Source organism: Lipotes vexillifer, unplaced genomic scaffold (genome assembly GCF_000442215.2).
Source record: "Lipotes vexillifer unplaced genomic scaffold, Lipotes_vexillifer_v1.1 scaffold393, whole genome shotgun sequence".
Taxonomy (NCBI): domain Eukaryota; kingdom Metazoa; phylum Chordata; class Mammalia; order Artiodactyla; family Lipotidae; genus Lipotes; species Lipotes vexillifer.
The window spans coordinates 2,546,153-2,560,613 of record NW_006774564.1 but is presented as its reverse complement, the minus strand read 5'-3'; the positions used below and the strand labels follow the sequence as shown (position 1 = coordinate 2,560,613).

Sequence of the window (14,461 nt, the reverse complement as noted above, 5' to 3'; positions counted from 1 at the left end):
CCGCTGCTGCCGCTCGCTCAGAACAACACTATGGCTGAGCCTGGGCACAGCCTCCATCCCTCTGCCAGGGGCAGGGGAAGAACTGAGCCGCGCACACTCCGGCTTCTGCGGCTGCTGCTCTGGGCTGGGACCACCTTCCAGGTGACTCAGGGAGCGGGACCGGAGCTTCACGCCTGCAAAGAGGTACTCCCGACCCGACCCCTCTTAGGTCAGAAAAATCTTGGATCCCGGCGGGGATCTTGGGACCCACGCACAGACAGTTTCAGAGGCCACGGAGTTTAGGTTTCTTTGGGGATGGGGGGGTGGGGGAGGAAGAGGAGTAGACTGGCGTCATGGAGAAGCCAGCCCACTGGAGGACTCACGAAACAGATCAGCCTCACAGCTTGGGCTGCTGAGCTCAGGAAAGGTCCCAGCTCCAAGGACCTCAGGAGGGACCTGAGTCCCTGGACTTGGGAATGAGGGAAGGAGAAGACATGGGTTGTTTCCCAGCTGGGATGAAATTACCTTAAAAGTGGTTGAAAAAAGATTATGTACAGAGGGGCAAAATAGAAAGTGGGAAAAGGGAGAAGTGGGGTAAGAAAGGAGTTTGGAAGGCCAAAGGAAAATAATGGATCGAAGTGGGAATCCTTGTGATTTTTATCATGGCTTCAAGAAAGTATGAAAATGGGAGGTCTGCAAGGGGGACTGAAGGATCCCATCACCTCTCTTCCCTTGGTATTAAACATCCAGTTTCCTTGTGGGCTGCTAAATGTGGATCCTGTTTATAGTTTGCTTCCCCTGGTGTGCTTTCTTTAGTGTACCTGACAGTGCATGACCCACCTTTGGCCAGACTTTGAGTTCTGTAGTATCTCACTTTCAGCCAATCTCTACTTTCCTTCTCTGGACTTTTGCTGACATATGTCGTAAGTCTTTTTCAAGGTGTTTCTAAAATGTTGCCAACATAATTCAGAGAATAAGTAGTGAATGTCTTCCAACCAAAAATGCCTTTGAACATTCTTTTGGAGGGATACAAAAAAAGGAGTAACAAAACTCAGTAGTTTCTATGGTATTGAAATAACAATAATTGGCTGTGTTCTGAGTAACTTTTTAAAAACCATATGGCAGACGCAGCAACAGCATTTTTACAAGAACTTCATGGCAGAAGGCAAATAAAAGTTGTCATCTACGTGAAATGTGAAAGACTTTGTAATACATTAAGAGTCTAGCCCTGTGAAATTAATCTGAAATGTCATACTTGGCTAAGGTTTTGAGAGGTTGAAATATTATTTATAAGTTGTCATTGTTAACTAGTGATTAGCAACCATAACCCCGTCCCACATGGAAATGTATTATTATGATGGTATTCTAACCATTAGACCATCTATAACAAAACAGATCATGAAGAAGTGAGGGGGGTGGGAAGAGAGAAGAGAATTTTTGTGTGAATAAAGATACTTCACTTCATTCATGAATATGAACAAGTGACCCCAGTCAGTGGAAATTTTTGTAACTTGTATCAGTCCCAGCAGTGTCCGGCCCTGGGCCATCCACATTTTCACCCAGCCACTGTATGACCTGTTTTAAAGATGGCTGGGAACAGGATGATTTTGTCAGTGAGTGTTGCTTACTGGCCTTGGTGGCCTGTGGTCTAACCAACCAAGTGAGTTCCATCAAGCAGACTCACTTGCCTAAGAATCCAACATAGGAGTCCCCCTGTGTGGAAGGTAACAATCTTACAGTTCAACTACCACTTCTTGTTGATATCTTTGTCCACTATGGAAAATATGAGACGTTTAAGAAATTAAACACTTTGTATCATCTTGCTTGGGAGGGAGGGAAGAATATTGATACTTGAGAGCTCTAACTTGTGTAGAAATTTTGCCTTTAGTCCTTTTTAAATGATTGGCATTTGCCTAAGCAAGAGGCCTTGCCACAGAGCATAAGCTGAGGGCAGTGGAAAGCTGTGGAACTCAACATACCAGGGTTCCAGTCCCTGCCTGTTACTTACCACCCAGTTTTCAGATCTGTAGAATTGGTATTTCAATAACATCTACCTCAAAAAAGATTGCTTTGAGGACCGAAAGAGAAAATACAAATAAAACACAAATTAGAGTTACCTAACTCTCTTTCCCATTCAGCTTCTTTACCATTAGATCCACACCCCATGCCGGAGTGAAAGTGGCTTAAGAGTCATCTGTGTTGGCCACGGGCGTCAGCAAGTCCTGTTTACACTCTTCTTGAGCAAACAGTGGCTGCTGAACACCCTCGACTCCAAAACAACAAGGAAGAGAATAAACCCATTATTATAATATTCTTTGTTTGCCAGTATGAATTGACCCAATAAGTTTTAGGGGCTTCCAATCCTCAATGGTGAAAAAAGCAATTCAGGGTAGACTAACCCTTCCCTGTTCTTATTCTTCATGTGAATTTCTTGTGCGTCTTTGCTGGGTATTAATGGCAGGGAGTCTTATCGGCCAAGGCTGACCCTAATGACGACAGTGCTGTTCCTGCCTTGTTTCTGAAATCTGAGGCATCCGTCTGGATCGAATCAGGGAGCAAAAAGGTTTAGGGTAAAGCCTAAACTGAGGGGGCAGAGAGCTGGGAGTTCTAGATTGCTAAACGTGTGCTGGGGCTTGGCGTTCCTTTCACAGTTTTACAATAATCAGGGTCACCAGTGGAACTAACATCCTGTGTGGTGTTTGTCTTCATGAATCATTTCTTTAGTCCTGTGCTAGCCCAGGCTAAGTGCTGACTGAGAGCCAAAGGAGCATTTTCTATAGCACAATGAATCTAAATCAAATGAGAGAGGAAGAGAAAACTGCCTTTCCCAGATCGGTATTGCCCTGAGGCTTCAGTGCTAATTGCCCCCAAAGGGACATCCCAATCTATGTTGAAAAGCCCAGAGGGTTTAGAAATCTGGCAGACATGGATTAGAATAAAATTTGGTGAAGGAATGATGACTCTGCCACTTAGTAAGGATGCTACTTTGAGCAAGTTAATTAACTTCTGACAGCTTCAGATTCCTGATCTGTAAAATGGGGATGGTAACACCTATCTCACAAGGCTATTGTGAGGATTAAATTAAATTGGATAACACATGTAAAATGCCTAGTATATATCCTTGACATGTCATAGGGGCTTCAGAAATATTGGTAGGCAGAAAAGATAAGTCCACAAATAATGACATACAAATGATGACATAATGTTAACATGTGGTAAGCAATGCGGAAATGGCAATATAGAGTTGATAGGAAAAGAAGAAAACATATTTGAACAGTTGACACTTGACCTGCTTCTGGAATAATCAGCAGAATTTCAACGGGCAGAGATGGAAGGAGCACGATTTCTAGATAGAGAGAGGAGACCAAGGAAAATATCCTGACAATTGCAAGTAGACCACGTGGCTGAAATGTGGAGTAGGTGTGAGGTATCATAGAAATCAAGATCGGAAAGTGGGAAACTAGATGGAGAATCTCTGAAGGATTCTTAGCAGAGGTAGTGGATTAGCATGAATATAAAGTAAATAAGGTTGAGATAGGCCAAAAGGTGAGAGCAGAGAGATGGGGGCAAGAAGACCAGTTCAAAAGATCTTACAGAGGTCAAGGAGGAGGTTAATAAAGGGACTGCACTGGGATGGTGGCAGTGGGATAAATGGAAAGGCGTGGATATGAAAAACATGCTGAAGGTAGAAGTTAGAGGATTTGGCAACTGATTGAAGGAGTCAGGTGGTCACTGGGAGAATTAGGCAAGATAATGCTTAAAGTGCTTTGCAAAATGCAGAGCATAGAGTAAGTGCTCAGTAAATATGCTTCTTACTGTTTCATGATCTGCTTTTAGAAAACGTAATGGAACATCATTCTAAGTCATTAGATGGCCTTGCATAACACCATTTTAATGAGGAACCGGATGAACTGCCTATCCTGACTAATCCCTAATGTCAACCCTTTTGCTTTGACCATCCACACCAGACCCATCCCTTCTCACCTTCTTCTTTTTTATTTTAATATTTATTTATTTGGCTGCACTGGATCTTAGTTGTTGCTTCCACCTCGCCCACATATTGTCTAGTGCTCAGCCAGAGTAAACCTACTGAAAATAAGACAGATGTTGCCCCTCCTCTGCTCAAAACCTTCCAAAGGCTTCCTGTCTCAAAGTAGAAACCAACTCCTTACACTGGCCCACAAGGCTGTATGTACAATCCTCACCTCCTCCTCTCCAGTCACACCAGCCTCCTCACTCTTTCTCAGACCTGTGGGGTAACCTGCCCCCTCAGGGTCTTGGCAATTGCTGTTTTCTCTGCTTGGAAGGCTCTTTCCCAGGATATGCAGCTTATTTCTGAATCCCCTTCAAGTTTTTGTTGAAATGTCTTCCCACTTCCTATCCCATTTTCTGTTTTATTTTCTCCAGAGAACCTACCACTTTCTAACATGCTCTATATTTTATTTATTTTACTTATTTCTGTCTTTTCCCACTAACACATAAGCTCCATGAAGGCAGGGCTTTTTGTGTTGCATTTCATGCTGTGTCTCCAACACCCAAAATAATATCTGGCACATTGTGGGCCCTTAATAAATTAATGTAATAGATAAATAATATTCCACTGATGAAATTTATTTAACCAATCCCCCATCATTGAACATATATGTTAGAAACATATGTTAACATATGTTTCTAATTTTTGACTACTATAAACAATGCTAAGATGAGCCTCTTTTTGCGTATTCTTTCCAACACATCTGTCATTACTTCCTTGGAATAAATTCCTAGAAATAGAATTGCTGGATGAGAGAGTAAGATCATTCAGTTAACTCCTTAAGTTATATTTCTAGAAATGGGGATTCCTTGATCAAAAGTCACATATACTTTATATTGTTCCATATTATGAGATCCTCTTTTGGAGAAATTGCATCAATTTTGCTTCCCATCAACTTTGCACGTTTTCTCACATCCTTGGCAAAACTATCAATCCTGGGCTTCCTTGGTGATGCAGTGGTTAAGAATCCACCTGCCAATGCAGGGGACACAGGTTCGAGCCCTGGTCCAGGAAGATCCCACATGCCGTGGAGCAACTAAGCCTGTGCGCCACAACTACTGAGCCTGGGCTCTAGAGCCCGCAAGCCACAACTACTGAGCCCACGTGCCACAACTACTGAAGCTCGCACGCCTAGAGCCCGTGCTCCACAGCAAGAGGAGCCACCACAATGAGAAGCCCGCGCACCACAACAAAGACCCAACACAGCCAAAAATAAATTAAAACAAACCAACTATCAATCCTTTCAAATTTTGATAAATCACTAGACAATACACACACACACACACACACACACACACACATACACACACACCTTCATTCTTGCTTGGCTCATAGTGGAGGGACCCTGAGTGTTTCAAGGAGGATGCCATCTATAGCTCCTAAGTGACCAGAGTGTTTTGGGATGCTCTTACTGTGACTGAGAAGTAAAATGCTTGCTGATTCTATAGCAAACAATATAAAAATCCCTACAGATCATTCTTATTCTGAATCCCTTCTCAGCTGCTTCCCCCTCCACCTAAACTGGAGTGAGAACTCTGCCCACCCACGCTATGCCTGGCTTCCCCTCTCTCTTTCACATTTCCCCACCTAGGTGGTCACTGGGAAGGAGTTCTTTTGGCTTGAAAAGCAAAGTAGATATTCATAAATAACCACCCCAGCTGACCTATGCATTTGGTTAAGTGCTATGAGAGAAAATGGAAAGATAGGCTGAGAGATTATGAGAGGAGATCTGACTTAGATCAAGGAGGTTGGAGCAGGACTCTCTGAGGAGTGAGTTTAAGCGGCGAGCTGAGGATGTGGAGGAGTTTAGTTCGGTGGGTGAAAATGTGCAGATGAGCTTGCAGACGGCAAAGAGTCTGGTGCTTTAGGGGATGGGGAGAAGGCCAGTGTGGCGGGACCACATGATTTTATACTCATAAATGAAAAAGTGTATCCCCATTTTGAAGTTTCAGAAACTACTAAAGAAAGAGGTGAGATTTTAGTCAAAGGTTCCTGGGGGCATGGATTTGTTTAAAAATTATCATTTAGGGGCTTCCCTGGTGGCTCAGTCGTTGAGAGTCCGCCTGCCGATGCAGGGGACGCAGGTTCGTGCCCCGGTCTGGGAGGATCCCACAGGCCGCGGAGCGGCTGGGCCCGTGAGCCATGGCCGCTGAGCCTGTGCGTCCGGAGCCTGTGCTCCGCAACGGGAGAGGCCACAACGGTGAGAGGCCCGTGTACCGCAAACAAAACAAACAAACAAAATTATCATTTACTTTTACATGCGAAAGTAATATATGCTCATAGCAATAATAATAATTCATATTTATTGAGTGTTCTAAGTGACCAACATGCATTAACTCAGTTCCCACAGTTACTCTATGAGGTAGGTCCTATTAATATCCCACCCCACACCATTACCTCTCCTCTTTCCTGTTTTATTTTTCTCCATAGCACTCTTTACTATCTGACATATATTTTACATATGTACATATGTGTGCATATACATACATATATATGTATATTTTAATTGTCTATCTCTTTTGACAAGATTGTGAAGTCTATGAGGGCAGGTATTCTTTATTTTGGTACTATTTTTTTCTTTTTTATAAATTTATTTATTTATTTATTTATGTTGGGCTGCATTGGGTCTTTGTTGCTGCTTTAGTTGCGGCGAGCAGGGCCTACTCTTCGTTGCAGTGCTCGGGCTTCTCATTGCTGTGGCTTCTCTTTGTTGCAGAGCATGGGCTCTAGGTGCATGGGCTTCAGTAGTTGTGGCGCACGGGCTTAGTTGCTCCGCGACATGTGGGATCTTCCCAGACCAGGGATCTTCCCAGACCAGGGATCGAACCCTTGTCCCCTGCATTGGCAGACGGATTCTTTTTTTTTTTTTTTAACATCTTTATTGGGGTATAATTGCTTTACAATGGTGTGTTAGTTTCTGCTTTATAACAGAGTGAGTCAGTTATACATATATATATGTTCCCATATCTCTTCCCTCTTTGTCTCCCTCCCTCCCACCCTCCCTATCCCACCCCTCCAGACAGCCACAAAGAACCGAGCCGGTTTCCCTGTGCCATGCGGCTGCTTCCCACTGGCTATCTACCTTACGTTTGTTAGTATATATATGTCCATGTCTCTCTCTCGCCCTATCACAGCTCACCCTTCCCCCTCCCCATATCCTCAAGTCTGTTCTCCAGTAGGTCTGTGTCTTTATTCCTGTTTTACCCTTAGGTTCTTCATAACATTTTTTTTTTCTTAAATTCCATATATATGTGTTAGCATATGGTATTTGTCTTTCTCTTTCTGACTTACTTCACTCTGTATGACAGACTCTAGGTGGCAGACGGATTCTTAACCACTGCGGAGGGCAGGTATTCTTGTATGTTTTATTCATTTCTATATTTCCATTGCCTGCCATATAGTAGATAGATACTCAAAAATTGCCCTGAATGAATCCCCATTTTATAGATGATGAAACTAAGGCGAAGAGAGATTAGCCTGCCCAGGGTTACTTGGCTGGTAAAAGAGCAGGAACTCAGGCAGCTGAGCTCTTAACCACCGTATTTCCTGCCTGTCCATGTTAACAATCCAAACTATGCAGAGGGTATAAGCTGAAAAGTACAAATTTTCCCTACCACCTGCAAATCCCCAAAGGCTAACCTCTGTCAACACTTGCTTAAATATATTCTTCTTGAAATGTTTTTTGCCTATACAAGCACATCCGTGTATTCTTTTGCCCTTCCTGTACAAATCAGATCAAAATATTTGTCCTATTCTGTATTTTATTGTTTTCATCACTATAGCTCACTGCGATTCATTATATGTGTGTACTGTGATTTATTGAAACAGAAACTTGATGAATAGGTTGATTCCAGCCACGTATATGGTAACATTGCTACAGTGAATATCCTCCTACAGGAGTACATACTGATGCATACTTGTTTGAGTCTATCTGCAGACAAATTTTTAAAAATAGAAATAGTGGGTCAAAGAGTCTAAGTGTTTAATATTTTGATTGATGTGTGTCAAGTTGGTAGCATGGATTTTCTTTTCTTTTCTTTTTTAATATTTATTTATTTATTTGGCTGTGCCGGGCTAGTTATGGCAAGTGAGATCTTCATTGCGGCCTACGGGATCTTTAGTTGCTGCACGCGGGATATTTTAGTTGTGGCGTGCGGGATCTAGTTCCCTGACCAGGGATTGAACCCGGGTCCCCTGTATTGGGAGGGCAGAGTCTTAACCACTGGACCACCAGGGACGTCCCAAGTAGCATGGATTTTCAAAGAGTGTTAGTCTTCTCCATCTGCAGTCAATGGAGGAGGAGGGAGGCTTTGGCTGAGAGGGTGGCAGTCAGAGTTTACTCTCACCCGGAATCATAGAGACCTGGAGGGCCCTTCCAGAGAGCCTGTCAGTCTTATCGAGCAGCCAGCTGGTCCCAGACAGGGCAGCCGGGCCTGATGTTAATTCTGCCAAATTTTCTGAAAAGAAGTTGGGCCAACTCATAGCTTTTCCTCAGTCTGTACTGTCCCTCTGGTAAGTGATAAAAATCGGGCCATTTGTCACACTTCTTAAGCTTTCCTTCTATGTCATAGCAGATAAAGCACAGAACAGGTAATTACAGTTAGCGCTTGACAGCTGCTGAAAGAAAATATATTTATCATACTTCCTAGGCTCTCCACTTTTCATATTCCTTGAAGTCTGAGAAGCCTAATATGAGGTTATCACCTATTTTTCTTCTTTGATTTGTCATGTACCATGAAAGGCATGTAAAAAAAAAGACCCATAGAACTATGCTGAGTGGCAAAATAAATAAATTGAGTTTCATAGGCCCAGAATGTGATTGTCCAAGTCTGATTCTTACTGATGATACAAAATAAAAGGCAAAAAAATATATGGGCTTTAATAAACCTGCATATGCTAATTGGAGCATTCTTCTTCTCACCCCATGCCAAACAATAAAGGAAAGCTGTTTCTGAGCTAGAAAGGAAACTGAAATTGGCTAGCTTTCTGCTTGAAATTGATTACTTCAGTCTCCAACTGGAAACATATGACAATAAAAGGGTGGCTAGTAAGCCACTAAGAGAAAAGATAAAGGGAGCATCAGTTATATCTGTTCATCTGACTTTTCCTTGCCAGAACCATGCTTACAAGAATTTTAAGGATGGTTCTGACACAGGATAGCACTTGAGAAAAGTCAGCATGTCCAGCACTGTGCTACACACAGACTAGATGCTCCATACATTTTGAGTTAATGGATCAACTTATTTTCCTTGTAAAGAAATTTTAAGAGATTAGAGCCAGAACCTCCATTTACAAATATTAATTCAGCTGTGTAAATCATCTGTAAAAGAAAAGAAGGAGCTGTGCCCAAATATAAAATAAATAACAGGTTAGCAGGACATGAGAAGAAAACAAAGAACTATGGTGGGGGGAAAAGTCAGATTTTAAAAAGAACATACAGACTTTTAGTCCTGGACTGTCTAAAAAGCTACCCCCTGATTCTTGTATTCACCAGCTTATTCTTCCCATGTAGAGACAGGCCATGTATGATTTCTGAGGAATGTGTGATAGTGGCCAGTGCACTTGGTTGTCTTTGATGCAGGAATTGCTTATAGATTCTTACGTTAGATGATGAGTAGCTGAAGGGCAGGGACGTGAAAGTATGAGCAGATAAAGGTGATACCACTGGGAGGATGCAGATAGATTCTCAGGAGCTTCTCTGCAAGAGGAGACATCCTTTTAATTTTCAGAAAACTGAAAATCTAAGGTTTTTAAAAACCTTAGATTGCTATCATCCCAAATTTATTAAAGTCTTTTTAAAATTGAATTATAGTTGATTTACAGTATTGTGCTAGTTTCAGGTATAAATCTTAATTTGATACTTGCAGAAACTGAGGACCAAGGAGATCCTTAGAGGATGCAAGGAGATCAACAGGTTGGTGCAATCTATGTCATTTAGATATAAAATTGCGACCTTGTAAAGTGCTGGTGTTAGGGTGGATCTCAGTAATCATTCACACCTAAGGCATCTTCACCAGCTCCCTAACATAGCGGAGCGGGTGCCTATCCTCAGGTGGGTTAGGTTGCCTAGTAATTACAAATGTTTAAAAAGGAATACTTTGGGGAGTTCCCTGGCCGTCCAGTGGTTAGAACTTGGAGCTTTCACTGCTATGGCTGGGGTTCAATCCCTGGTCTGGGAACTAAAATCCCGCAAGCCACGCAGCGAGGCCAAAACAAAAACAAAAACAAAAACTTTTTACCCTGGGTAGTGAGAAGCTCACTATTTCTAGAGTTAAGCCATATCACTGGGGCAAAAAGTATTCTTTTTAAAAATTTGTAATTGTTAAGCAGCATAACTGGTCACTTATTATAAATGTCATTATTTCTGACATTTACTTCCTCCACCCTATACCCCTTCTGTTTTTTGTCTCTTTTAGGAATATTCACAATACTGTCCATACTGATACCTGGTCCCAGAAAGCAGGTATCATCACAGTACTCACAGTCCGAAAACATTAGTGACATATTTCCTCTAGATTGTGGGCTACTGTTACGTTTTCTGCACCAAATACTTATTCTTTTCTCTTTTATTTAATTTTCTTAATCCACTGAAATTTAAAATAATTCATTCATCAAGTTTTATTGAACATAATGAACTGAAAGAGACACAGAAGAATTATATACAAGAAACTAACGCTGATGCACATACAGCCTTTAAAAGGACAAGCAGTTACAAATAGAGATCAAGTGCATGATGCAGTGAGGCCAGGTAGGAAGAGGCAGTGGGCAAAGCTCATGTTCATAGCCCAGGTGAAGTTTTCCTGGCTGTGGGACTCATTTACCAAACGAGCTAATCATATTTAATTTGAAGGATTGTCGTGAAAATGAAGAATGAGAAAGAAGATGTGAACATTAACTAGTTGTGTTAGTTTGCTAGGGCTGCAGTAACAAAGTACCACATGCTGGGTGTTTTAAAGTGGCAGAAATTTATTCTCTCACGGTTCTGGAGGCTAGAAGTCTGAAATCAGAAAGTCGGCAGTGCCATGCTGTCTCTGACAGCTCTAGGGGAGAATCTTGCCTTGCCTCTTTCCAGCTTCTGGTGGTTGCCAGCAATCCTTGGCGTGCCTTGTCTTTGCAGCTGCATCTCTCCAAATTCTGCCTGCATTGTCACATGGCTTTTTCCCTGTGTGTCTCTCTGTGTCTTCACATGGCTTCCTTATAAGGACACCAGTCGTTGAATTTAGGGCCCACCCTAATCCAGTACGACCTCATCTTAGCTGATTACATCTACAAAGACCCTATTTCCAAATAAGATTATACATTCTGAGGCTTCCGGTAGACACAAATTTTGGAGGGACACTCTTCAGCCTGGTACACTGGCACATAGTAAGGACTCCATAGGTGGGAGCAATTATAGTTCTCAAGTGCCAAAGTATAAACAGAAAAATTATTTCAGTGTGGGCTGGAGTGGTTAAAGAGAACTTTGCGAAAGAAGTGAGAGAGTCAAGCAGGGCTTTAAAGAGGTGGTAAAATTAGGTAAGAACCTGAAGAACCCTGGTTTGGGCATAATAGGGTGTCTCAGGTGAAGAGAAGAGCATATCAGTATTTTAACACAGAGTTATTAACCTTGTAAAATCAGGAATCTCCTTTGGTCCAACAAGAATTAAAAACTATACCTTTTTGGGGGAATGGATTGTTATCTATTATCTATTAGGGAATAGCCTTATAATAAATTTCCCTAAAATTTAGTGATTTAAAATAACAAAAATTTTTTCTCACAGTTTCTGTGGGTCAGGAATTTAGGAGGAGCTTAGCCGGGTGATTCTGGCTCAGAGTCTCTCATGAGGTTACCGGCAAGATGTTGGCCAGGGGACTTCCCTGGTGGCGCAGTGGTTAAGAATCCGCCTGCCAATGCAGGGGACATGGTTTTAATCCCTAGTCCGGGAAGATCTCACATGCCACAGAGCAACTAAGCCTGTGCGCCACAACTACTGAGCCTGCCCTCTAGAGCCCGCAAATCACGACTACTGAAGCCCGCGCACCTAGAACCCGTGCTCCGCAACAAGAGAAGCCACCGCAATGAGAAGCCCGCGCACCACAACGAAGAGTAGCCCCCGCTCGCTGCAACTAGAGAAAGCCGACGTGCAGCAACAAAGACCCAACACAGCCAAAAATTTAAAAAGAAAAAAAAAAAAAGGATGTCGGCCAGGGTTGCAGTCACCCAAGAGCTTGTTTAGAACTTGAGGATCAAGTTTAGAACTTGAGCTTCCAAGATGGGTCACTCATGTGGCTATTGTCAGGAATCTGTTCCTCGCATATGGGTCCCTCCAGAGGGCTGCTTGAGTGTCCTTATGACAAGGCAGCCAGCTTCCTCCAGAGCGGGGAATCAGAGAGAGCAAGGAAGAAGCCACAACACCATTTATAACTTAATACCAAAAGTCACACACCATCACTTTTGCCATATTCTGTTCATTAGAAGCAAGTCACTAAGTCCAGCCTACACTCTTGAAGGGAGAAACATCAGAGAATATGTGGACATATTTTAAAACCACCACATCACAGTGTATCATGAAATCATCCATTCCATTAACTGTTGGACTAGTTTTCCTGAATTTGATGTTCCTAAATCTCCATGTTATTTTTATTACTTATTAATACAGTAATTATTCTGAGCACTCCAAATGTGTCAGGCACTGTGCTTGCAGATGCAGATATGGAATGAACTGGCCCAATGCTTGCCCTCAAGGAGTTTACAGTTTAGTTGGGGAGAGGGATTATGTCCATAAATAGAATGCACTTATATAAGAGATAAAACTGAATATAAACAAAGGGCTTTGGGTTTGCACTATAAGAGGGAAATTGAAGAAATAAGAGAAGGCTTAGTGGGTATACTGGTAGCATCTGAGGGCCTGCCTCAAAGCTTAGTCCTCACCCCAGTATAGAGTAGATTTTGGGCAGGTCACCAGGGAAAGACATTTGAGGCCAGGAGATGGGAATATGCAGGGCTTGTATGGGGGAATTTCAGGTTGTCCAGGGTGGCTTTAGTGGAGGGGAGAGGAAAGGGTATGGGAAGGTGGATTGAGGCCAGTCTTGGAGGCTCTTATAGAATTGACTGTGTTAAGGAGAAAGATTGAACTTGATTCTGAACACGCTGGAGAAGTTTTTTGAGCAGCGTGGTTATATGCTTAGATACGTGCTTTGGAAAACTGAAAAAAATTGAACCAGAGAAGCTAATGTGTATGTATGTATGAACTCATTCATTCAATTCATTGCCTTTCAACAAATTTTATCACAGACCTACTATGTGCCAGGCATTGTTTATAGAGAACTTATAGTTACATATATATATATATATATATATATATATATATGTACATCTATGATTTATATTTCAGATATAAATACAGATATATATATATATATATATGTACATCTATGATTTATATTTCAGATATAAATACAGATATATATATATATATATAGAGAGAGAGAGAGAGAGAGAGAGAGAGAGGGAGGGAGTGGGAATGAGGATGTTAGTTTTTATTTATCTTTTTTTAATAATTTAAAAAATATTTATTTATTATTTTGTCTTCGTTGCTGTGCACGGGCTTTCTCTAGTGGAGAACGTTGAGGTGCATGGGCTTCTCATTGCGGTGGCTCTAGGCGCGTGGGCTTCAGTAGTTGCAGCTTGTGGGCTCAGTAGTTGTGGCGCACAGCCTCAGTAGTTGCGGTGCACGGGCTTAGTGGCCTACGGGCTTAGTGGCCCACGGGCTTAGTGGCCCCGCGGCAGGTGGGGTCTTCCTGGACCAGGGATCGAACCCTTGTCCCCTACATTGGCAAGTGGATTCTTAACCATTGCACCACCAGGGAAGTCCCAAGAATCTTAGTTTTTAAACCAATTTCCTTTGGTCTCAAATTGAAATAGCCGGGAACTTGATGTTTAATTACCATCTATTAACCATTATAGAAGTTGGCACAGCTCAGAGTGGGAGAAAAAAATGAGACAGTTTATCAGTAGGTATAAAAATAAAGAAGTGGGAAGATTTGTCCTATTTCCTCCTGTGACTGCTGAAAAAAGAGGAGCATCATCCTAGGTCTTCCTGAAAATTAGAGAGAATGGCATCCTGCCTTAATTTCTTCCACCAAATTTCACTCTTGGACTCAGGCCATTTCTGCTTTGGCAAAGCAAGAGGTGGTGATGTGGACTCTGTTCCCAGTGATGGTGCCCCAGGCTGCCCCAGGGGAGCCTTTGGAAATGACTGTGTATGGTGGTTGCCAGAGCCTCCGGCACTGTCAGGTGCCTGGCTGTGGGTGGAGGACGCGGAAGGGGCCAGAGGAATGCTGAGACCAATTTTGGTAGCGTGTAAAGGAACATTTCATTTTTCTATCTTGTAGAAGACACCCAAGAAAGTGAACATAGGCAAATGGCTTGAGGTTGAGCATTCTGCTTTAGATCCTGTTCTTTCTTCC

The 14,461-nt window shown here is 42.4% G+C and overlaps 1 protein-coding gene across 1 annotated transcript in view; it reads left to right on the top strand.

Annotated features, from left to right (window-relative positions):
• The first annotated feature begins 30 nt into the window (after window positions 1-30).
• Window positions 31-14,461, top strand: part of ELAPOR1 (endosome-lysosome associated apoptosis and autophagy regulator 1) — a 68,133-nt gene continuing 53,702 nt past the window's right edge. Inside the window, exon 1 of the mRNA XM_007449363.1 lies at window positions 31-183. Coding sequence (XP_007449425.1) covers window positions 31-183 — 153 coding nt within the window. The remainder of the gene's footprint in view (window positions 184-14,461) is intronic.